We start from the raw sequence: 25654 nt of genomic DNA, 5'->3' as shown, positions 1-25654 counted from the left end.
GGCTACAAAACTACGCAATCAACGGATTTACAAACCCTCACCCGTCAAAATTTTCAAAAGTTTTATATGTTTTGTAGATAGATTGCCTAGATTGCGTAGAGATTATTTAGAAAAGCGCGTTTCTACTGTTTTGTTTTTGCCCCTAAGTTTCAACGTTAAAATCTGCATGAAACGCAATTAGAAATCAATTTTAATGTTAGCATTTGTCGTTATGTTTTGAAATCACACTCCTTTATTTTACTTTTATTTTTGTCGCCAACAGATGGCGAACTTAGACTGCACTTGTAGTGTTTGCATATTGGGTAGTTAAAGCTATGACAAGAAATGAAAGCCGGTAAAAGTGATTCAGCTAGCGTTAGCGAAAAGTCAAGTCAAGTCAAGTCAAATTTTATTTGCATAGTCACTTCATCATCACAGTTCCATTGTTGAACGGATACATAAACAGCAAGGACACCGAAAAAACCGTAGGTTATCGAGTCAAGTGTCCTGTTATTTGAAAACCCCCAATAACAAAAACAAAAGATATGATGAATGAATGAAGAGTCAAATTTGATAGATGATAGTTGTCATTTTTATTCAATAAAGCCAAGACGCTCGAGTTTACGAAAGGATAGTTTGCTTGTTAAAGTCAACGACTTTCTTCGTGTTTAACTGTTTATGACATCTCGATTTTTGCCTGCGTTGTTTTAACTTTTGCTTCATATGGTTCCACGCAGATTTCAGTTTCGCCCAGTATAAGGAAAATGACGAAAATGGGATTTCCTGTGATTTTAGGCTATTGAAAATGCCCGTTTCATGTGTGAGGGGAAAAGTAAAAGTTTTAGAGGAGATTAGGAGATAAGCAATGACAGCAAGTTCCCAGCTGCGTGTAAGTATTATTTTTGGTCATTGTATGTTTCTGACAGTGACTTTGACATGTGTGTTGTGAATAACCTTTTGGACTAAGCACTTAAAAACAGGGGCATAAAATGTATATTGCTTTAGATTTGGTTGTGGTGTTTATGGCTAGGTATTTAATATGTATACAACAGGAGTGCAAAGCCTTTTTAGCTTTTGCCAGATGCATCCCGGGTTCTTATGTGTGTTAACTATCTAAGAAAAATAAGATATTCAAAAGTCAACGAAAAAATACTGTAATTTGTTTACCAGTGGAAATTATAAAATATAAACAGGGACTTTGACTGTGTTGTTGCAATGACTTGATTTGCTGAAGCCCAATTTTTCATTTCATTATAACAAATCACTTCATGTTTCTTACAGTTGTTGGTTTTTGCACTATGTGGACTAACGCTTGTATCGCTTGTGATCAACATGAATGTTGCATTCAATGTGAGGGAATCTGTGAAACCGAAGAAAATTTCCTCAATCTTGCATCAAGAAATGTCACAAATGTTACAAAACCTCTACAGGACATGGCAATTTCAACAATCGGTATTAATAAATTCAGATGCAGATATATACTTTTCAAGTCCATGTATAGTGTTCCTCAGATATAGTTGTTATTTCACATTGTTAAATGTTGCATTCTGTACCCAGGCGAAAAACAAAGACTACCCAGATGACTTACCTCAAGGTCATATGATCCATCAGTTTACGGACACCACCCATGCTGCATCATCTCCCATGCTTAATGACAGCTTAAATGAAGCCCCATTTCTGTTTCATGTAAGTATTGGAAAACACCCTACTCTTGCCCTTTCCCCATATTGTTTAGCAGTTTTCTTTTCTAAACTTTTTTGGTGTCTAAACTAGCTTAGGGGATTGAACCGGTGGTTCTCAACCTTGATTAGCTCATGGCCTGCTTATAGTAACCCCCAAAACCCATGACACCCTGTTCAGTTCATTTAAAAGAAAAATAGGTAGTGGGTCACAAATGACATTGGCTTACTTAGTGCTAAACGGCCCAAGTCATTTTGACTTATTGGAGGTGTTGGAGTTCATAGGTGTTTTTAGCTGTTGTTTTTTAGTGGGTGTCACTTATGGGGACCTAAACTAATGACCCTATGGAAAACACCTTTTTAGAGGGTCACAGACGCCTTGAAAATGCTGTACTAAACCATGATACAGTTATATCTAGTTAACCTGTCACCAAACTCTTTTAATGGACTGTATAAGCCTAGGGAATAACCATTAAAGGCTACATAAAAATATGAAAGGAATCTAGGAAAAAAGATAAAACTAACTAGAAGGGTGGCTTAGCACATTTTACTATAGCATATACACTACAACCTATTCTGCAAACTGTAATATATTCTCTATATTTATTTATATTGGGTCCCATATTAGCCAACATTTTTATAATCTTGATTTGTTTCTGCAGGCAGAAACTCATGGGTCCCCAAAACCGCAAAGTTGTAAACAGACAACCATAAGAAACGGTGCTATAAAGTCAAACACAGTGATTGGTAGTGTTACTTAAAAAAACAAGTTATGTAAAGTACAAACTGTCCAAATCTCATGCAATTGAGACATTGTTATAAGTTTGTGTGCCTAAATAGCATAAAACACTGACATCTCAAAATGGCATATTATACAAACTGTCAAAATGTATTGTTGATTAATTCACCCATTTTGGGGGGTTGGTAGGGTAAATATTAGGGCTGCAGGGTGGAACACAATATTTGACAGCTACAAATGCCAAATTCAAAAAACTATCAAAAATTCATCCAAATCGGACGTTTTATAAACAATAGGTGGCTTAAGCAGTAAATATTGGGCTACATGGTGAAACACAATAATCGACGCCCTAAAATGGAACAATGAACAAACTGTCCAAATTTCATCCAAATCGGACATTGTTTAAAAAATCACCCATTTTTGGGGTCTAGTGGGGTGAATATTGGGGCTACAGGGTAAAACACAACAAACGATGCCCTAAAATGGCACAATGAACAAACTGTCCAAATTTCATCCAATTCGGACATTGTTTAAAAAATCACCCATTTTAGGGGGCTAGTGGGGTAAATATTGGGGCTACAGGGTAAAACACAACAAACGATGCCCTAAAATGGCACAATGAACAAACTGTCCAAATTTCTTCCAATTCGGACATTGTTTAAAAAATCACCCATTTTAGGGGGCTAGTGGGGTAAATATTGGGGCTACAGGGTAAAACACAACAAACGATGCCCTAAAATGGCACAATGAACAAACTGTCCAAATTTCATCCAATTCGGACATTGTTTAAAAAATCACCCATTTTAGGGGGCTAGTGGGGTAAATATTGGGGCTACAGGGTAAAACACAACAAACGATGCCCTAAAATGGCACAATGAACAAACTGTCCAAATTTCATCCGATTCGGACATTGTTTAAAAAATCACCCATTTTAGGGGGCTAGTGGGGTAAACACTGGGGCTATCGAGTCAAACAAAACAAATGGCACATCTACATAACCATATCTACCATCTGTGAAAATTTCATCCAAATCCATCAAACATTTCTTGGCAAAGTGGGGTGGACAAACTTGAGGGAAGAAGAAAAAAAAAAGAAAAAAAAAGAAAAAAAAAGAAAAAACAAACAAACAAATCGAGTAAAATCAAAATGTGTCCCCTTCAGGGAAGGGGACCCATAATTAGGATTAAGGAATTTAAAGGTTAAAACAAAAAAAGATTAAGTGCACATCGGGCAAACTCTCATATCAAAACATAACATGAATTTAACTGTTGAGGTCTACATGAAATAGCATCTTAGGTTGGTGACCTTTCATAAAAACTTTTTTTGTTTTGAATGTTTAAATTGATAGTACGCATAAAGAGATGGCATATTTGTACATTTTATTTTTGTATATATGTTTTAAAAAAAATTTTTGTTGCAGAAAAATTTTACTCCAAGTTTCATTCTTGGAAAGGGACGATTTGAACCGGTATCTGTTGTGATCGGAATTCCGTCAGTGAAAAGGGCCGACATCGATTATTTAACAAACACCTTGACAAGTTTATTTAACAACATGTACCCTGCGAATGAAGACAATGTGTCAATTGTTGTATTTCTTGCGGAAACTGACCAGGAATACACAACTGCGCAGATAAAGTAAGGTTTCATATTTGTTTTATGCTTTTTCCGTTAATTAAGTTTGTTAATTTTGGTGCTGGCTCATTTAAACTGCCCACAACGTTAATCTTTGTTTATGAGCCGAAGTTGTTATTCAAAGAATACAGACATTTACTATTACCTACGGGAATATATATGGATAAATATAGTTTTGTTAAAATATGAGATTGTATTAATGAATCCAACATACTCTTTTATACTTGTTTTTATTTTTATCACCTTTATAACAGATTAAAAATTGAGCAGTGATGCAATGGTAGTTTAAACTGCTTGTTTCCAACTGAGGTTTATTCGATAAATCCTTAAATTATATTGATCTCCTTATTTTTCAGCCTTTCTAATGCTTTGGTCTTATTCTATGTACAGCATTTGACCTCAGATCATTATGGCATGAATTTTTCATGTCATTGGCCATTACCAAATTGCTATCGCTTTTTTCTTCCTACTGATAAAAGCATACATTTCACGCAGCTGTAGTCTTGACTAATAAAAATATATTTAATGCCAAACTCATGCCAAGTTTGAAATTTAAGTATTTTACACACAAGGAGCATGATTAATAAAATTCTTAAATCCTACCAACACTAAGTGAGTGATTCCCAACTTTATTAGTGTATTCCTCCCTTAACAATTATAAACATTTTTTATTTTTATTCCTCTCCAATAAAGTACATTGTGGTAAATGCTAAACCATACAAAGATTATTTAATATGGGGTCTTTTATCAACTTCAAGTTTTGTTCAAACCACATGTAGAAATTAAAGTAAATTCCTTCCCTGAAGTTTTAATTTTTTTTGTTTAATATAGAAAATGGCAAATTACAGAATTAAGCTCAATGTAGTTTTTTGAGCTCTTCTTTGTTTGTTCGACATTTTTTCATTAAAAGTGCAATTATTTATATCCCTATATATATATAACATGCATATTTTTGTGCTATTTTGTATTCAGTCAGTTAAACCTTGTAAAATTTTGTTTTTAGAAAAATCTATGAAAATTTTCCCTATGAAGTGAACAGCGGTCTGATTCAAGTTATCACACCTCCTGTTAACTTTTATCCTGAGTTTGACGTTCTCCCAAGGACCCTTGGTGACCCACAAGACAGAGTAAAGTGGAGGTCAAAGGAAGTTCTCGATGCTGCCTACCTGATGTTTGTTTGTCGAAACAAAGCAAAGTATTACCTGATGCTTGAAGATGACATTACTGCTCTTAAAGGGTAGGTGAAGTGAATTTACTAGACAGGCCAAAAACTGCAAATGTTCTGTTTGGTCGATCACTGAGCATCTGAGCTCATTGCAATGTGACATAACAATCATTCCCAATTCCATCCTAGTCTTGAAGCTTTCCAAGGTCACTTACATAACCAGTGGTGTATAAAGCTGTACAGACCCTAGAAATGCCATTGAACGCATTAAAAAAAGAGTCATGTTTGTTCTTGGATACCCTTTCAAGCACTAATTTTGTTTGTTAGCAAGGCATGAACGGATTGGCATGAACTGGCAAATTTAATACTTGAGTGAGTTGTGCAACTGCTTGACTGAGCACGAAAACAGCGATGCTTGGCTCTGAATACCCATGTTCTGGCCCACTTCAGCCAATCCCTACCTTTTTAAAACTTTTAAAACTTTAACTTTTTTAAAACTAATTCACACAAATTAAAACTGTTTTTAAACCCCCTTAACAGTTTGTTGATTTAAATAATATCAATTATCACTGTATTATTTTAACTGCACTAATTTATCAAGTGCTTTCTCTAAATTGCTAATTTAATCTCAAGTGCCCTCTTTGTATTGCAAACACCACAAAGGGAAAAGGTGCCAACCCCAAAGGCCACTGCACCACAGATACTTCTAAATCCTTTAATTTATTATATTGTCAATATTTGCATTGTTTTTAACGCTCAATTAATTGGATATTTATTTGCACTCTACTTAAGTGGAAATGAAAGTTTTATAAAAAACTACTTGCAGTCATTGGTGGCATTCAGCCGGTTCGCACTGGTTCTATAGAACCGTCTCACAAATTTTATGAGATCAGCGAACCGGTTAGCATTACTGGTTACTGTCAATGGAAATATGACTTTTTGTAACAGAACGGGCTGAAAAATATGACTTTTGTGATAGAACCGGCTGACGAAATATTTGAATCCCACCACTGCTAACAGTTTTTTTAATTTGTTCAATTTTATAAAATGTGGCTACAGTTGTATTTTGCAGGTAGCCTTTTTTAGGTTTAGTATTAAAATGAATCAGCAATCTTACTCTATAAATAAGTATTTGCAGCCAATTAAATTTGAACTAATATTTTCACAGTTACATCAGTTATCTGATGGAGTTTGCTGTGGAAAGGGAAAAAGATGAATATATTTACTTGTCACTGGCCAAATTTAATTCCATTGGGAAACTTTTTCGAACATCAACCATTCCCAAGTGGTAAAAATGGTTTTCCATCAAATTGCTTTAATCTGTGACAATTTCTTTGGTGCTAATTATGGGTCCCCTTCCCTGAAGGGGACACATATTGTTTTTGTCCATATTTTTTTTTTCTTTCTAACGCAGATTTGTTCCCACGTTTTGGTCAAGAAATAATGGTTCAAACTTTTTCAAATTTACACACATTATAGATATTGGTCTAAAGAGGGTCCATGTGAATTTTGACCCCGTTTGATCCCTCGGTTCACCCACAGCCCCCCAAAACGTAATTTTTTTAAAACGGCTATACTTGCAAAAGTACTTCATTTAGGAGTTATATGCTTTGGATTTTGGTGCAATATGAGGTATTTCAAAGAATTTTGTACCTTAAAAAAAGATTTACCCATTTTCACCCCTTAAACACCCAAAATATTCGTTTCTATCCAACACTGGTTTGTTAATTGCGTTTGGTCAAGAAAGAGTGCTTTAAATTTATTCAAATTTGCACAGATGTTAGTTATTGTTCCGAATTTGATCCTCCTGAAGTTTGACCCCAAACAACCCAGCGGTTCACCCACAGGCCCCCAAAACGAAAAAAAATTAAAACGGCTGTATTGACCCAAGTACATAATCTGAGGGTTTCATGCTTTGTTGGTTGGTGCAATGTAAGCTATTCTAAATAATTTTGTAACTTTTTATTGGATTCACCCATTTTTACCCCTTAAACCCCAAAATAATAAGTTTTAGGCAAGAAATACAAGCCCTAATGTGCTGAAATGTTAAACAATTGTTTGCAGTAGGTTATTCGTTTAGTATTTAAAAATTTGCCTTAATCGGCCAAATAGTTACTTTTGCAGCCCATAATATGTGTACACTGTCAGTCAGATAGAAGTCTCAACTCTCAAGGGAGTAATTCAGTTGTTTACGATTAAGGAGTGTGAATGCAGCGGGAGTGCTCAGCTTGACGTCCGCCGGACGTTTTACGAGACATTCGTGTTGGTGATTAGATATTAGCTGTTTTTGCACAGCTATGCTATGTCGTTTTATTAAGTTATCAAACACATTTTCACTTTTTTCCTTAAAAATCTAAAAATAACCAGGATGTTTGTTTACCATAAATCCGCACAAACGCGCGTGTGGGGACCCATTCATTTTTGCTTGCAAAAACAATCATATGTGTAGATCAAACGATGTGTATAGTAAATTGGTAAATATCTAACAATGATTGTGCCTATTTTTACTGTTATCAATTCGCATATGCATATGTGTGGGGACCCATTAGATTATGCTTGCAGAAACAATTATGTTATAAAGTGCCAGGAAAAAGATAGGGACCCAATGAAATGTAGGTGCCAAATATATATCCATTATAAATATAGTAAATGGTATATGTGATACATCGTTAAATATGATATAGTATATATAAACTGGCAATATATAGAAAAACCACTATTCTAGTTATACAAAGTTTATACTAAGTAAAGTAGAACCTTATGTATTTTTGCTTTGGATATGTTTTTATATCTTCAGTAAACCTCGGTTATTCTGGATATTTCAATAATTTGACAATACGTTAGGTACAAATGATTTTTGATGGTGTAAGGCAGGGGTAGGCAACCTGCAAATGCGGCCCTTCATTAAAGGTTGTGCGGCTCGCAGAGGCGCTTGGATTTCAAATATATACTGAAAAATGAGTCCAACTATTATATATTTTTGAGCAGATTAATGCGCCTGATGTTAGTTTTTAAAACCTGACAAAATGTGGCTAGAATCAAATGCAAATTATCCTTACATTTGAGCATATTTGGTAAGCAACAAAGTAAAATCAGCTTGTGTTATACACAGGTGTGGCCCGCGATCCAATTTTGGAAATTTTGTTTGGTCCCACAGTAAGAAAGGTTGCCCACCCCTGTTGTAAGGCTTTAACTAATCGACATTGGTTAATCCGGACAATTTTTGTGGCCCAAACAGATTGACCGAGGTTTACTATTTTTGTATACACTTCCGTAGTGCTTACTATACAAAGAGAGTATGTAAATTATATCCCATATAGTGTAATGTATGCCTGCTGTAACGGACAATTTTACAGGACTTCCTATCTTATGACATTTTATAACAACAAGCCAGTTGATTGGCTGATGTCAGATTATGTCAATATTGTAAGCTGCCACCCAGAAATGAAACCAGGAGATTGCCAAACCAGAATGAATCAAATGAAACCACAATTTCATGTTGGTCTGTTCCAACATATAGGTAAGCAAATAAAGGTGTGAAGTAGCAAATACTTTCTTATGCTAATATTTATTTATCCCATTCAATCTGTACTGTTTAAACTTTACACCTATTTAGAGCTTTTGAGTTTATGAAGTATGTCCATCCTGAAAATTGACTTTTTTAAATGATTTTTGCTGGCTTGTATAAAAATGTTGCTTGTTTAAATTAGAAAACTCTATGCCAACCTGTTTGTAAGTTTATCGACGAAATGCTTGAATACTCAAACACGCCAAATTTTACGTTTGTTTGGGCCATTATATTTGCCATAAAACTAGAAAACTTTAGTGATGCATTTATGTAAGACCTGATACCATTTCATGGCATATTGGTGGTCAATAAACCACATGTGGCAAGGTAATATCGTAGACGTTTACAGATTATGTTATAGGGATGTGCCAAAACTGCAAATGTTCTGTTTGGTCGAGCACCGAGCATCTCACTTTAATGCTCGGTGCTCGGCCGAGCACGCTCGGCGCATTATGACGTCACAAAAAATCCCCTTTCTACGTTTTAGCTCTACAAGGCCTCTTACGTCACCGGCGGTGTTTTATTAAGCTGTACATGCCCATAAAGTACGCGTTTTCCACCATCGCGTGCATTTGAAAAATCATTCGTTTTTGTTCATAGACACCCTTTAGAACACTAGTTACATATGTTAGAAGTGCATGAATATGCAAATTTAACGCTCGGGTCAGTTTGTGCAACTGCTCGGCCGAGCACCGAGCATTAAAAACAGCGATGCTCGGTACCGAGTACTCGGGTTCTGGCTCGGCTCGGCGCATCCCTATTATGTTACTATTGTCAATAGTAAAAAATCTCAATATGTTTGTGGGCAATGTGCTTGCCGATGTGTGTCATTATGCAACATGACTGAAGGAATCTAGACACTAGACTTGATACCCATGGTTTTTCAGTGTCCTTGCTATTCTATGAAACTGTTAAACAATGACAATGTGATAAAGCTATAATGCAAAATTTTGACTTAAATTTGACTTAACTAAGTGAAATATCATACAATGACTTTTAGTTGACATGTATATGGTTAAAACTCTGCCATTCTTGTTTGCCAGTCGTGCAGTTGCACATGGCACACATGTCATTAGCCACATAGTGACTTATGAGCAAAATTAAAAACTTGTCCCATATCGTTATTCATCTAATAATAGCATACTTCCTGTGTGGTAACATTGTGATTTTACTTTGTTTATGTTTTTCCGAACTTGGGGGATGCTATTCATATATAAATGTATTACAGCTTTTCAATGTAATTAATATGGATAGTTTAACTGTTGTTGGTATTTGTAGTTAATCCACTTTTCTTGTTCAACACCTTAGCTACTGTAATTACCCTACCTGGGCATTACAATTGGTTTAATTATAAAATTGTGTTTTAATCTTACATCATATGTTGTTGTTTTTTTCTCAAGGATGCAGGCAACGCCTGAATGTGTTATGCCCCCAATAAGTGTGCCATTAAGCTACATGGTTGTGTTTGATACCAGTTCCTATCAGTGACACCATCTGGTTATAAAACGAGTCAAATTATTTCTCAACTTCCTGTCATTTTATAGCCGCTTTTCATGTATGTTTGTATCCACTACCTATGTTGTGCTGTCCATTGTGTTGTTACCTAAGCATGTACAAAACATACATGGGATGCAGTAGTGGGGTTCAAATTTTTTTGTCAGCCGGTTCTATCACAAAAGTCATATTTTTTAGCCAGTTCTGTTACAAAAAGTCCATTGACAGTAACCAGTAATGCTAACCGATTCGCTGATCTCATAAAACTTTGTTAAACAGTTCTATAGAACAGTGGCGAACCGGCTGAATCCCACCACTGCTGGGATGTAAAAACTATTTTGGCTGATTGATAATAATGTGCCTCTTACTTTTTTTTAACCTCCGGCAGTGCAACTAGGGTTGAAATTTCGGACTAAATTGGAAAATCCTGAGATTGAGGTTTCCCAGGATTTTTACTGCGCAATCTTGGGATTAAGATAATGACCGAAAAGTACACATTAAGCTGGTTATTTTTGAAGACCTGGTCGATTTTTTTTCAATTTAACATAGCACACCTCATTAAGTGTTATAAGGCTCCAATTCTGGGATTACAGCAAAAATAATCACAGTCCTGCAAATTGGTTAGCTTTTGGGTCCCAACTTGACTGGTTCCACCAACGTGGCCCCTCCGGTCTCAAAGTCCAAATGCACCGACCTCACCGTCTAATGTGAGTCCCTGTCACATAAAGCTTGTAGTAACGGTGTAGCTGCAGCGCGTCTACCATTTATTCACCAATTGTGCCCTCAACTTTGTCACGCTTTTTGACGTCTGAACGTTGCGCTGCTATTTTTGGCTTGGTGAATATTTTAGCACAATTGGGCTGCTATGATTTTGCCTGACAAAATAAACTCAACTCAAATTAAAAAAAGGCCCCTATTCTCTGGATTTTAGGATTGGTATTTCCTGGGGGACCCTAAGTGCAACATTGTCCAGCCCTAACATTATCCGTATATATGATTTTGTAGTTTTTACAGTCTCACAAATAATAATGGCTGATTGGCTTGCTAAACAAATATTATTACTGGTGTGGTATTTAAACTTTTGTCAACACAACTTCTTGGTTACCAGGTAAGAAGTCATCATACCCTGGCAAAACACAGTCCATTACTGATGGAAAATTTGCAAAACAAGATCCACATTCTAATCCACACAAAAACCCTGTTGCTCAAGTATGTATATTGTATTGTACAGTAAACTTTGGTTAAACATGATTTGGTTAATCTGGATTGTCGCCTAATTCGGACAAAACTTGAGGTACAAATGATTTTATGATTCTTAATGTTATTCATTTTTGTAGGTTAGTACAAACTTTAACAGCGGTGATCAATCTTCTGCTGAGTCACTGTATAATGATAGTGGTGGCATAAATCAGCACTTTTTTGTGTCGGAATCAAAAGAGAATGACCATTTGACTGTCAGATTAAAAACTGCTACTGAAATCTCAAAAATACTTCTTAAAACTGGAAGAGGCAATAATGACAGGTATATTTTTGAATATTACTATCCATTGAGTAATGAAAGAGTGATTAAAATATACGGCTCCCTGCTTACCAATTTGTCTTTCCAAAGGTAAAAATTAACCTATTAATACCATTGCCAGTTTGCAAAAAAAACATTTTGGACTTTGCACACTATTTCTACCTATGTTGGTGACAAGACATAGACCACATTGGCTAGTGTAGCCATCCAACGGCACTCCAGTTTGTTGGGAGAAACAGGCTGAAAGCCATGCCTTGTCAATTCTGTTTGGCTTGGTTCTTTTACACTTTTAGACTTTGTTATGCAACAAACTAAAATCTCCTTCTGTGAGATAGAGTTTTAATTCATAGTCAAATCATGTGAATTACATTTGCATGAGTAATAAGTTGCACATGCTTGGTTTCCATAAAGTCATCATCGTTTCATGAAATTTTTTACCTAACATGATATTTTAGGTACTGTGAAAATTGTGCTGTCACCGAAGTGCTGTCAGAAGGAGCTACTACATACACACCATGCAGCTACACATCATCTTATGGTGTTTCAGTTTGTAGACCCAACCATGTCATCGAAGCGTTCAGGGTTCGAAACATGCAAAACATTGAACAGAATGTTTGGTTTTCTATGTTATATGTTCAAACATAATGTTACACACCCAACACCATGCACCATTTTTCTTCATTATTACCACATTTTGAAAAATTAGTTTGTTGTCACTGCGCAATTTAGTTTTTTATATTGCTACAATATTATAATTAAAGATGAATAAGTAAGTAACTCAAAATTTAAATTTTACTTTTATGTTTATATTTGTTGCTGAAAAAAAATTTCACAGAAATGTGGAGACATATCTGGTTAAAAGCTTTTTCAGTTTGCAAAGACGTTTGTTGCGATTAACTAAGACGTGGAATTAAAAAGCTTTTATTAGGATAGATCAAAGGAAGGGGATTAGCAACTGAATTTGCTGTTAACCAGATTGAATTTCGCCACAATCATCTGTGTAGTCTTGTAATATTCACATCCTTGGTAACCAGTGGTGGGATTCAAATTTTTGGTCAGTCGGTTCTATCACAAAAGTCATATTTTTCAGCCGGTTCTGTTACAAAAAATCCATTGACAGTAACCAGTAATGCTAACCGGTTCACTGAACTCATAAAATTTCGTGAGACGGCCCTATAGAACCGGTGCGAACCGACTGAATCCCACCACTGTTTGTAACCAATCTGTATGAAAAGTTGGTTGTATTAAACTTACTTTACGGCAAACAGCGTTAGCTACCTACACTAAACTTTATAACGTTCTTCAACAGATATGTTGCAATATTTTACACCTATAAGCATAATCAGTTCAAACTGTTGTGTGTTATAAAACTGTGATGTTTACACAGCACATTTTATTTCAGTGATGCACCATATCTCTTCAAAACGAGCCAAAATACCCAATATTTTGAACTAAATTAAATCTTGTTAATGCCACTAAACTCGTTTTTTACCATCCACAGCTCCTTATGCCAACTATAAGTACCATTGTTACACGATAGAGCCTCATGGGCGTCATTTTGTATCCAAAATAATACAGCAGGTAAAGGAAAAAACACATAAATTGCCTGATATTTACAAAAGAAGAGCTTTAACACAAACCTGATTGGCTCAGTTGTTTAAACCCAAAAGTTTCATTCAATTTGGCCAATCAAATTTGCATAAAAAGCTCTACAGTGTAAAAATATCAGGCTATTTATGTGTTTCCCCCACAATTTGCTGTATTATTTTGGTCATAAAATGGTGTCTATGAGTGCAACAGAGGCTCTATGTTGTAACAATGGGTTGCAGAACTTGTGTTTTCCTTGCCTTATTTAATGTTTATGCTGCACTCACTGCAAACTATTTTGCTGACCAAATGGCTTGTATTTTGTAGAGAAAACGCTTGGTTTATTCAGTTTTATATCGTCAATTGTGAACAAATAGGTATTTTTATTAAACAAAACAGTTTAGCCACTTGTTTTAGCCTATTAAAACTGTGACGCGTTACTAATGTAAAGCAATAATTTTCTGTAAAACAGACCACTTCCGATTTGGCAATATTTTGTTTTGTTATAAATGAACAGTTTATTTCAAAATTCAGACTTCAGTTGCAATAACTTTAAAAAGTGTCAAATATTATTTTTGTCAAACATTAATTACTTGTTGTTGTTTTTTCTATACTACACATCTAAGTGACATCTTATTCTGTGTTTGTCAGCATAAGAGACACAATATGAACTTTTTATAAGACTTTAACCTGCTTTTGTAAACAAAAGTTGGGAACACTTTGTACAGGAAAACTTGTTTTTAATACTTTTGTGAAATTCCTCACAGTACAAATTATAAAGTTACACAAAACGTTCAAAATGTACAGTAGTTCGGAAGTGTATTACTAAGTACAAGTCCAGTGCTGCTAAAAATTGTGGTGTTGCTCAAATTGTATGTTTTCTGTAAGTTGTGTTTTTTGCTGTCTAAAATGTTGATATTGTGGTTAAGCCACTGTGTGTGAACAAATCTTAGCTGCCACCTAATGTATGGTTATTTTCAGAAATGTAAGTGTATTATATGAACAAGTGTCTTTGTTTAGGATAGTACCCATCATTTTGGGTTATATTTTTAACATTTAAAATATTCTACCTACAAATACCCTTTCTTCCATTAACATTAATTAGCACAATATATGTGACTGGAATCGTCTGTTGAGCACCCTTTCTTCCACTTAACCTTAATGGCAATTTTTTAAACTTCCTATTCCATTCTGTTTTAAATACATCTCAAAATTAATGTATAAACTCAAAAGATAGACCGATTATAAACCCATAATTATGGGCACCGATGATTTCAGTATCGGCCATTTTTTGCAAAGCAAATTTACCTTGAATGCTTTGATGTTCTGACGTGGCTTGTATTATTTCCGTTTATACATGGTTATGTTTGTATATGTATAGCAAAGCATGACCTTTTGATCACTAATTCATACAATCACCTAAAGTTCTTATTAAAACAACTTTGGAGTCGTTTGGCATTGAAAGTTTTGGAATTTTGGTTTTTACTTGCTTATCGGCCTCCTTAACTACTACTATTCAGTATCTGCCTTAAACAACCCATATCGGTATATCTCTTACTCAACTAGCACTATTGCTCTTTTGGTGTCATGAAAAAAAGGGTTTTGGTGTATGAGTGCTGTTTTACATTAATTAGTTTGCATTGAGCAAATTTGTGTTTTGTTTTCAAATTCTGCCTTCCTGAGATGTAGTATTGTACAGCCATGCTTAGTTAAATCCTTTATGTGTCTGAGGGGTATTTGTTTAGTTCTTGTTTTTGTGGGGTGGACTATATGAAAATAATGTATCCTATATTTTGATACATTACACAATTCAATAGAATTTCTGTTTTGCCTTAACATGTTTACAATGTCATCCATTTCCGAATACCAGTGTATATTGTTTGGTTTGGTGCAAATAAAACTATGGTTTACCTGTGTATTTGTTACACCATTATGGCTTATCAAGAAAAAGTACCTTTGTCTTCTGTTTATATGTTTCTGTAAGAGTTCATTTAGTAAATAGACTACATGCAGAGCCTAGATACATACTGAATATTTTCACTGCAGTTTTAGATTTTACATAGTTTTCTGCATGGAAAAACAACAAAAAATTCTAAAATCAATGTGAAATTGTAACTTTTAGCTATAAAAACTTCTCAGTGTGCTGGATAACTTGACTAGAAACAATTCCATGTCATAACCAAACTTAAATAATACACATTATAGTCTTAATTGATGCACAAGTTACAGTTATTAGCCCACTAAACTTATAATGCAATAGGTCCATTCTTCTAGTGTGTATTATTTTTATTGTGCACAAATACAAAAATATGGCAAACTATTAACAAAAACATAGGTGACAGTGTAAGTTAAACTGCAAAGCTACAGTACTACATTTTTCTATTTGCGAAACAACAAAGTGAACAGCAAAAAAACGGACACAATTCTAACAACACAATTAAAAATACTGCTTTGCCTAAAGTTTACAGAAACAAATTGATGTTTTTTTTTTAGTAAACTAAATCTGAGACACTGTTGTTTTTTTGTATTTAATCTGTTGCTTTAAGTAGATAAGTGAAGTAATGTAAGTACTTTTTTGACATAATGTTGATATTAACAATATATACTGCATGCCTGAAACAGGTTTTGTCTCTAATTGCACTTCATTGTTTCCAGTTAACATAGAAAACTCACTGAACTGAGCAAGTGTTATCTGGATATGACTCTGGGTGATCCTCGCTTGTTAGTGGAATTCCATCAAGAAACTTTAAGTTGGGGAACTTTGCAAACACCCTGTATGAGAAATTAGCAACAAAGTTACAAATCAAGGTGTTGCACACAGGCATATAGCAATTGACGTAAACAGTTGATGTTGAAGAAAACCCACAAAGTCATTTAAATTAGGATCGTGCAACCTGTAGCCTATTGAATCAAGGTTGACCACCAATGATCACATTTTGGTTTAAAATAAAATAAGCTCTCCTTAACTATTTCAGTATGGTGCTAGGAAACGACTTTCACTCATTTTTTTGAGCAGATCAATATGTCTGCTGCTACTGAAACTTACAGATGTTAAAATTTTTGAGACACACTCAAGTCAATTTTTGTCATATATTGATACAGCTCATGGTCTAATTATGTTAAATGCATTTGGCCCATCAGTGATAAAGGTTGCACACCCATGATTTAAATATATTTATTTTTAGTCTCTTTAAATCTGCTCCTGGGCTTTACACTTATCAAGACAATAATGTGGCAAACCTGCTTCTGTAACCTTCTGTAAACTGTATTGGATTGAGTGTGAGATCAAGGGACTGAACTTTCTTGAAACGTTCACATCCATCTAGGTTAGATATGTTGTTTTCACCCAAGTTTAAATGAAGTACACCAGGGGCAGAAGGAAGATTCTGGAAAGGAATAAGTTGTCATATTTTATAGCATTACAGGAACATTAGTAGCTTTCATTGACATTTCAAAGTAAGGTTTCTTGAGAAATTGAATTACAACGAAACTTTTTTTTTGACAGGGTAAACATCGAAAGTCACATTTATGCTCCATCCAGTGGTGGGATTCAGCCGGTTCGCACCGGTTCTATAGAACCGTCTCACAAAATTTTATGAGACCAGCGAACCTGTTAGCATAATTGGTTACTGTCAATGGAATTTTTGTAACAGAGCCAGCTGAAAAATATGACTTGTGATAGAGCTAGCTGACAAAAAATTTGAATCCCACCACTGGCTAAATCCTATAAAAGCATACTCACAGCAGTTCAGACAAAATGATAATGCATCAGTAACATTTAAACACTTTATAACATACGTATGGAGTTTTAAATGCCGAAACTGCTAAACAACCAGCACAATAAACATTTTCAGATGTGGTTATTAATGAAAATTGAACAAAACAAACAATAACCTTAAACGATGTGAAGTAGTTTTTCTTCAGGTTAAGCATATGGCATGCAGGGAGGTTAATTGAATGAAGATCTGTCAGTGAGTTGTCAACCAAATGAAGCTGAACGCATGAGCGCAAAGATTGAAGAACTCTCTTGAAGTTTTTGAGCTGGTAATCATGGCCGAGATCTTGGTAAGAAAGGTTAACAATCTGCAACAAAAAGGTGCATAAAATATAGGATCTCAACCCTAATTTTTGAATTTAACGCAAAATTGTTGTAAATATACTGGACTTTGAGCACAGATTGGTAGAAACATTTAGAGCAGTGGTTCTCAACCGAGGGTCTGCAAAGCGTTTATAGGGGGTCCGCGACAACTTCCTAATTTTGCAGACATCGATATTGATAAAGCGCTATTTAAAAAATATGTCTCAGCGGTTTAAAATAGCATGAAACTTGTTTAAAATCGTTTTTCATATGCAACAAACCAAAATGCATTGTGACATTTTAACCCCATTGTGATGCAACAGAGGTAAATTTTCAGTGGCAAACAACGTCACATCACAGTGTAATGGCTCTCTATTATTGAGTTCCGATGTCGCAGCCCAGTCAAAGTGATTGAAATTTTGGTCCTGGACCAAACGTGGTTGGTATATTCTGCACCTTTTTTGGGTTGCTTAATAAAAAAGGACAAAAAATACCAACACCTTCAAAGGGGTCCGCGATTAGCTTGACAGTACCAAAAGGGGTCCGCAAAGGCAAAAATGTTGAGAACCACTGATTTAGAGTTTCATGTATTGGTGATGTTGCAGCATTACAGTGTGAACCCATTTCATTGGACTGGAACAATGTTGCGCAAAGTTTTTTCAGGGATTTAAAAATGTAAAATAAGAAAAGTTGATTGAAATTGAAGCATTCCTATGTGAAATAATTACACTAAACTAAGAACTGTCTTCTGCATGTTAACATGAAAATACTTTCATGGGGACTAAATTTGCTTCATTTGTTAACTCAAGCCTATTTTGGTAAGACGTACATTAAGGTTCAACAATGTTTTCAGTTAAAACTGTAAATGCTCTAGTAACTTGCAAATAGGTTGTTACAAAAACGACAGAGATTGGGAACAGGCAAAAGGCAATTATTTTTTAATTATTTGTGGGGCGATGGTGACAATTTTTGAATTTGGGGGGCGATTTGACTTTAATGGGGGGCAATTTCAACATTACTGATTGTATAAATATGTACAAGAACTGTGAGACTCAGCTAACTTTAACTTACACGCAGATTTTATTCGTCTTGCAAACACCGGGGACACAGAGCGCTTTAGCATAAACATGTTGCCATTTGAATACATTTTGTTTGCTGGCGATTGTTTTATTTTTTGTGAGCAAATTCAGGCTATGTATGGTGATGGGCCATACTTTTTACATTCAAAGGTAACGAGCATTCCCTCAAGTTGTTTTTTTGCACTTTCTATAGGCCTACTGGCGCTTCCCAAACTGCAAGTATTTGTAACATTTAATTTGGCAAATCCATTGCAAGTTGATGTGGAATGTACAGGTTTCTCCTCTGCCGAGTAATGCCCTATTATTTTCAATAACAGAAGGCGATTGTTCGCGCATAATCGTAATATTATCTTGTCTATGATGTAACACATTTTCCTCAGCTGCATTAGAATTACCAGAAATAGATCCTGTGTGTTGTAGTAGAAATTAAATTAGGTTGTAACTGTTAAGTGAAGCTTTTGTGTTGCTGGGTGAATCTAACCGCCCACATCAATTTTAAAGGGGGTCGATTTTGAGACAGTGCCCTTGAAAGGGGGAGATATCGCTAAAAAGGTTGGAGACCGCTGCTGTAAATAGAATACCAAACCTGAGCTTCTTTCCAATTCTCCTTTTCATTTTTGTAGTCATGACGAAGCTTGGGTTTTCCCCTTCTCCTGCCAGATTCGGGGTCACTATCACTGCTGCTACTACTACTGCTGCTGCTGCTGCTACTACTAGAAACATCAGGACCTAAATGTAGAAAAAGTACTAGAGCACAAAACAAACAAAATCATCATCAATATATCCCAGTCTGCAGAATATAGCAGTTTCCCATTGACAACTCAGACATGCAGGACCTATACGCTTGTGCTTCTAGGTACGCTTGCAAGACCAATAATACAATAACGGTACAACGCTAATGATAAACAGGACCAGCCAGTACTTAATACTCTTTCCGGATACAATCTAAAAAAATGCATAACATGGGGTGACACTAAAACGCTGAATGGGCGGAATGGAGGGCGGGGCGTCGTGAAAACCGCTAAATATCGGGTTAAATTGCTGACGGTTGGAGCTATTAAGGTTGGGATAAGGTTTTATAATAGAAAATCATTAAAAAAAATTCCGCCGAACACTACATTCCGCGCCCGAAACGTCCCGCCATCTCCCGCGACGTCCCGCCATAGCATTTTTGCCTAATGTCAGGAAATAGTTGAATAAGTTTTAGGCAGGTACATTTTTTGATTCATATACTATTATAAAACCTCAACCTAACCCTAATAGCACTAACCGTCAGCAATTTACCCGATATTGAGCGGTTTCCGCGACGTCCCGCCCATTCAGCGTTTTAGTGTCACCCATAACATGCAAAACTCATGCGTGCAGCTGCCATACTCAACAGACTGGAATGCATCTATACCTCCAAGTAAAGTTTATTACCTTTTCTGATTCTTGGACACTTTAGTTCATTTCCCTTGATTTTATTTTTTGGTAGCTGATGCCATAAAGCGTACTTGTAGGGATCTCCTGGCAACTAGCAAAAAAATAGCATTTTAGAAACAAATTTTTGAATAATCAAGATGAATAATGATGAAGTCCCTAAACGATTTCAAATTACAGGGTTTGAGTAATTTATCCGGAAACCATAAGGCACTATATATAAATAAAAATGTAAATTCATATTTAGAGACACATTCTTAGAAATGCATAATTTGTAATCTGGCTTTGGGGGAGATTCACCGGAACAAAATTAACATTTGTTTCACCTAAATCATACGATATGTTGAAAGACAAACCTGTTTTGGTAAAATATATGATCTGCTGTCTTTAGGTTGTGTAACAACCAGCATTGGTACAGTATTTTGACTCATAATTACTTTGCATAACAGATTTACTGATATACCCTATTCACTGCACTGTAAAAGATAAATTAAACCTGTAATAGCAAGCCAAAGTATAGGCATTATTTACTTTGATCGCAAATATTTACACAATCACCACCAACACGGAAAGCGCGTACCTAGTAGATATAGCAACAACGACCCAAGTGGTTAATTTGAAAACAAAACACACATAAAATTATATTATTGGGGATTTCAATTTGCTGTGAAGATGTGATGTAAAAAAATGTTATGAAAAAATAGTTACAGGACAAAAAACAATATGTTTTGTTGATGCTAAAAGTTGTTGATGCTTATGTGATTTGCTTAGGTCTCAACTAATGTGGTCGTTGGTTAAACGAATCCCTAAAAATTTCAAAGGACTCCTTAATAATATTTTTTTCTGAAACAGAAGCATAAAACTTAAATTTTGTAAAAATTGTGTTATAAAACTGGATAGGTTACGTATTTATGGTAAAATTGCTCGCAGGACGAAGTGAAGCGGTTACCATTCATTCCGGCATTTCGTCTCCAATATCAACTGAGAAAGCTTCGTTTGTCTTGTTTGTGTATTTTTTCTGTGTGGTAAAATTAGGCAATTAGGTATTTCAGTTAATGTTTGAGCCTTTATTCGTTAATTTCTCAACGAAAATTGTTATTGCATGCCAACCAAACTTAACAAGTAACTCAGCCGGTTCTGTTACAAAAAGTCCATTGACAGTAACCAGCAATTCTAACCGTTTCGCTGATCTCATAAAATTTCGTGAGACGGTTCTATAGAACTGGTGCGAACCGGCTGAATCCCACCACTGTATGCAATTCACTTCGTAAATAAACTGTATGGGACAGCAGCAGTAGTGAGATTCAGCCGGTTCGCAGTTTGCACCGGTTCTATAGAACCGTCTCGGTCACGTCTAAAACTGCGGGCCCACTTGGATCACTTGGCCCGCTTGGCCCAGCATTTGGCTCGCTTCATGCAATTAAAAAACTGCGGGCCCGCTGGGCACGCTTTAGCAAGTATAAAAACTGCGGGCCCACTATATCAAGTGCTTGGCCCGCCTCTCGCAGGGAAATACCGCTGGCTCATTATATCCAGTGCTTGTCGCGTCTCTCGCAAATATAAAAACTGTGGGCCCATGATACAACATATTAGAATATAAGACCAAACAAGATATCTGAGACCAGGTTTTAATGTGATTTTCATTACAAATTTCCTGCCTTTTCACCTTTTCTTAAATGGTCACCAGTTCTAGGCAACATGGCAAGCTTTGAAAGTATAGTCCAATTTAATTGCCAAAAAGATCAACAATAAACAATTACATAAAAAGTTTGCGATTTTAATTTTTTTTTTGTTCAAATAAACATGTTTACAAGTGTGCAATGGGTTGCTGTAGTATTTGTAACATCATGAAACATTTATGTGCAATATGTTCTGGAATATTCTCTGCCTAGAATGTTCTGTTGGTCAAATAGAAAAAGTGTTGAAACTAGTGATGTACCGAATCGGCGAAATTTCGATTTGGCCGAAACCGAATATTCGGCGGTTTTGCCGAATAAATTCGGCCGAATCAACCGAATCAATTATGACTTCACGCGAAGTCGTACCCTACGCTTTTGACATGAAAACATAAGTTTATCTACCGGCTATTAGTACAGAATGGTTGTGTTTCGTCCTTATTTTGGTTCTGTGGGGTTTAACATTACCTCAATCATGATTTCCAACCCGACAATGAATTGCTGATTTTTTGTCTGCAGTTGGAAAAGCGATATTGTGTTAAAAAAATATAATGATTAACGCGATTTTCGTTGGTACTAAGCAGAAAATACACGTTTACGCTTTAAATGTGTGTTCCTAAAAGATTTGGTTTCGGCCGAATCGCAATAAATTATTCGGCCGAAACCGAATCTTTACAAAAGTGGTCGATTCGGCCGAATAAATTCGGCAAACCGAATATTCGGTACATCTCTAGTTGAAACATATGGCAAAACTTTCTTTGGAAGCATAGCGGATGAAACTGAAATATTACTGTTTTAAGATCCATAGTATTAGGAATATTGTGATTGTCCTGTTTTGTGGTGCTGTTGTTAACATTAGAGATCAATCTCTGCAACAATTGTTGATCCCTATTTCACATTTACTATTTATAAGTCATAGTTCTCTATATATAATCATGTTGTAAAATGTTAGAACCTTTTCTTGTTTTGCAGTTGGGTTTTTGTGTCAAGTACTTTTAGTTACAATAGTCATGCAGGCCCCATCTCCTGAAATTATGCCACCAGGCACACCACAGAGATTGTCTCCAGATATCTCTCAACATGAACCCCCTATGTATATTCCAAGACCATCGTCTGATCGAGCTCAGGTAAGCTAATATGTGTTGCTTTTTGTGTTAATGCCTGATTGAACTAACCCATTGCATTAGTTTTGCAGTATTAGGATTTGTATCTTACATTATTTTTTACCTACATCCAAATCTTCAAAGTATTAATCTTTACACAACAATACACTATTGTGATGAAAAAAACCATATATTTTAGAGCAAACATTACAGTTTCAGTTTTTTGAAGTGTTTTTGCATTATGAAGATGTACTAAATGATTGTCAATGGTCATATTATATATCTGTTAAAGCTAGGTGTTGCCAAAGTCCATTTTTATGACATTACTGTGAAAATTATTAATATAATCAAATTTGTCATTCTATCACAATCCTGCATTTGGCTTAATTTACTTTAACAACTAAATTCTTTCTGTTTAGGATGTTTCCCATATTTTGGCAAGCGTTTTCAAAGATCTTTACACAAGAGATGTTATGTCGAAAGACACTGTAAACAACTTAACCCGATCCAGTGAAGGCAGTACTAAGTTTCATAAAAAGTGCATGGAACAGCTGGCAAAGGTTTTTTCATGAATTTATATCATTCTTGTACTAGTCATATTTTAACAAGTGCTTAATTAGGTGCATGCAGACCATCAAAAGAAACTGCAAGAATACAATATGGTTGAAAAGCATATCATACAGGTATAATGGCATTCGTTTGACTTATTTCATATGTAACGTAGTTGATATCAACACTTGCTATTTCAAGGCACGAGCCAATGCAACTGCTGCAGATGAAAAGGCTTTGAATCATGTGGCTGGGGATATTGGCAGTGAGGAATATGGAAAACTTGGTCTTCCTCCAGGTAAGACTTTTAGTTAAGGCTCATTAATTTCATCTTTAAAAACAAACTATGTTGTTCTGCCCTCTTTACAAACTGTAAATTTGATCACTTGCAAAAGTGTAAAAATGTCTGGTAATATATGTGGTTATAAATACAGTAAATCTTGGGTAATCCGGGCCAGATTGGTTTAAAAAATGATGTAAAACGAGCAAATTTTCCCTGGATTAGATAAAATCCAAAATAAACAATCTGATTAAGTGTTTATTTAATAAAAACATTATAAATCATTTGTACCTCAAGTTTGGCCTGAATTAGGCGAAGATCCGAATTAACCAAATCTGGTATAACAGATATGTATAGCCATAATTCCCAAGATATGCTTGCAGTTGGCTTAATCATGGTTTAGAACCCAATGCAAACATTTTTTTAGAATCTTGAAATTAACAGTGCATATTTTTTCAGTTCAGTCGCATTTTCGATGGTGTGTGGAAGAAGAGAAACTGAAGTCACACAACTTAATTGTTCCAAGCGACATTTTCACTGAAGAACATCAATTGATTGATGGTCCAAAAAGTGAGTTTTTAATACTATGTCATATGGTCAGGTTCTTCAGAGGCGTGGAAAACCATATATTGTATTCCACAGCTCCATTGCACTTTAATATTTACCAAACTGCTAAGCAACATTGAGATGTAACAAGCTAATACAAAATAGAGGGCACAATTAGTGGATAGATGATAAACACACTGGGACTACACTAATATGCAAGCCTTATGTAATGGGACCTTAACAATGTGACATTCATAATCATTTTTTTGTGAATTTAATATGCATGTGTTTTTTCAGAGCCACATACTCCCCACTTTTCTGTTCCAACTATGTCATCATCATTGCATTTCTCAAAAGAAAAGTTTGATGACGGTTACACTGATGGTCTTGACACCATGAAGGTACTGTTGTACAATATTAGATATTTCACTTTACCATTACCTTTCAGTATGTATTTAAAATAATATTTTACAAAGCCTAAACATTGTGTATTGTGAACATAACAGAAGACAACTCAAATAAACAATAGATACAAATGTTGGATTTTGTCGTTTTTAATTTGGTTATACATACCACTGGTGATGTAAGGGACCTTGGAAAGCTACAAAACAGCGTGGAATTAAGAATGTTTGTGACATCACAATGCACCAAGCGTGCTCGGCTGAACACCGTGCATCAACATGAGATGCTCAGTGCTCGACCAAACAGAACATTTACAGTTTTGGCACAATCCCTATCTAATAGTAAAATGATTTGTTTCATGCAACTTCAAGGGCAACTTGTTTGAGTTGAGCTAAATATGTTTCCTATCTTGCTAGTTCAAAAACTGGTATTTGAAAGGAAAATCATTTTGGTTTTTTTGTAGGAAGTGGAGTTTGTAGTTGAAGACGATGATCGATCTTTTACAACTCTGTCAAGTGACTCTGTCGACCTCACCAGCGTTCCTCCAAGAAGCTCTATAGCCCCAAAGGTGAAAGGTCAAACTGCGAAGAACCGGTGGAGGGAAAATATGAAACATGAAATCAGGATTGAGGACAGAGCACTGCTTGCTAGACTAGAAGAGAGGTAACAATGTTTGTTTATTATGGGTCCCCTTCTATGAAGGGGACACATATTGTTTTTGTCCGTATTTTTTTTTTTCTTTTTTCTGTCTAACGCTGGTTTGTTAAACGCGTTTGGTCAAATAAGAGTGCTCCAAATTTAATAAAATGTACACAAATGTTAGTTATTAATCCAAATTTGATCCTCCTGAAGTTTGACCCCAAATGACCCAGCGGTTCACCCGCAGGCCCCCAAAACGTATTTTTTTAAAAACGGCTGTACTGACTAAAGTACAGCATCTCTGAGTGATATGCTGTGTTGTTTGGTGTAATATAAGATATTTCAGAGAATTTTGTATCTTTTTTTTCGATTCACCCATTTTCACCCCTTAAACCCCCAAATATTCATTTCTGTCTAACGCTGGTTTGTTAAATGCGTTTGGTCAAGAAAGAGTGCTTCAAATTTATTCAAATTTGCACAGATGTTAGTTATTGTTCCAAATTTGATCCTCCTGAAGTTTG

The 25654-nt window shown here is 35.5% G+C and overlaps 3 protein-coding genes across 8 annotated transcripts in view; 2 read left to right on the top strand and 1 right to left on the bottom strand.

The window, feature by feature from the left end:
• The first annotated feature begins 272 nt into the window (after positions 1 to 272).
• On the top strand, positions 273 to 15278 carry LOC145222241 (alpha-1,3-mannosyl-glycoprotein 4-beta-N-acetylglucosaminyltransferase B-like). Its single transcript, XM_080088321.1, has 11 exons — positions 273 to 464; positions 717 to 868; positions 1261 to 1431; positions 1537 to 1665; positions 3818 to 4032; positions 5033 to 5266; positions 6363 to 6482; positions 8551 to 8714; positions 11365 to 11465; positions 11594 to 11778; positions 12231 to 15278. Exons 2-11 carry the CDS (start codon positions 845 to 847, stop codon positions 12418 to 12420), a joined length of 1533 nt encoding a protein of 510 aa, XP_079944447.1. The 5' UTR covers positions 273 to 464; positions 717 to 844; the 3' UTR covers positions 12421 to 15278.
• A 349-nt stretch (positions 15279 to 15627) lies between these two features.
• LOC145224988 (uncharacterized) lies at positions 15628 to 20440 on the bottom strand. Its single transcript, XM_080091632.1, has 6 exons — positions 20295 to 20440; positions 19939 to 20032; positions 19106 to 19248; positions 17257 to 17445; positions 16603 to 16748; positions 15628 to 16134 (listed from the first exon to the last, which is right to left on the bottom strand). The coding sequence occupies exons 1-6, from the start codon at positions 20367 to 20369 to the stop codon at positions 16032 to 16034; spliced, it is 750 nt and encodes a 249-aa protein (XP_079947758.1). The 5' UTR covers positions 20370 to 20440; the 3' UTR covers positions 15628 to 16031.
• A 2150-nt stretch (positions 20441 to 22590) lies between these two features.
• The window catches only part of LOC145222423 (deleted in lung and esophageal cancer protein 1-like), a 63916-nt gene continuing 60852 nt past the window's right edge, over positions 22591 to 25654 (top strand). For all 6 annotated transcript variants that reach the window (XM_080088542.1, XM_080088541.1, XM_080088540.1 and 3 more), the window contains exons 1-7: positions 22591 to 22741; positions 23137 to 23277; positions 23338 to 23400; positions 23468 to 23564; positions 24006 to 24116; positions 24390 to 24493; positions 24958 to 25157. In XM_080088542.1, coding sequence (XP_079944668.1) covers positions 22625 to 22741; positions 23137 to 23277; positions 23338 to 23400; positions 23468 to 23564; positions 24006 to 24116; positions 24390 to 24493; positions 24958 to 25157 — 833 coding nt within the window. In that variant the 5' untranslated portion in view covers positions 22591 to 22624. The remainder of the gene's footprint in view (positions 22742 to 23136; positions 23278 to 23337; positions 23401 to 23467; positions 23565 to 24005; positions 24117 to 24389; positions 24494 to 24957; positions 25158 to 25654) is intronic.

The sequence above is a fragment of the Phallusia mammillata genome, chromosome 4 (genome assembly GCF_965637545.1).
Source record: "Phallusia mammillata chromosome 4, kaPhaMamm4.hap1.1, whole genome shotgun sequence".
In the NCBI taxonomy this organism is placed as follows: domain Eukaryota; kingdom Metazoa; phylum Chordata; class Ascidiacea; order Phlebobranchia; family Ascidiidae; genus Phallusia; species Phallusia mammillata.
This window is presented reverse-complemented; position numbering and strand designations above follow the sequence as displayed.

What these genes read in the sequence shown, in the direction of transcription:
- LOC145222241 (XM_080088321.1), top strand. Translation starts at nt 845, where the DNA reads ATGACAGCAAGTTCCCAGCTGCGT. An exon ending in AAGCCCCATTTCTGTTTCAT is followed by an intron (nt 1,666 to 3,817) that starts GTAAGTATTGGA and finishes TTTTTGTTGCAG; the next exon opens with AAAAATTTTACTCCAAGTTT. An exon ending in GGAAGAGGCAATAATGACAG is followed by an intron (nt 11,779 to 12,230) that starts GTATATTTTTGA and finishes ATGATATTTTAG; the next exon opens with GTACTGTGAAAATTGTGCTG.
- LOC145224988 (XM_080091632.1), bottom strand. Translation starts at nt 20,369, where the DNA reads ATGAGTCAAAATACTGTACCAATGCTGGTTGTTACACAACCTAAAGAC. An exon ending in GTGTCCAAGAATCAGAAAAG is followed by an intron (nt 19,249 to 19,938) that starts GTAATAAACTTT and finishes TTCTACATTTAG; the next exon opens with GTCCTGATGTTTCTAGTAGT. An exon ending in AGAATTGGAAAGAAGCTCAG is followed by an intron (nt 17,446 to 19,105) that starts GTTTGGTATTCT and finishes TTTTTGTTGCAG; the next exon opens with ATTGTTAACCTTTCTTACCA.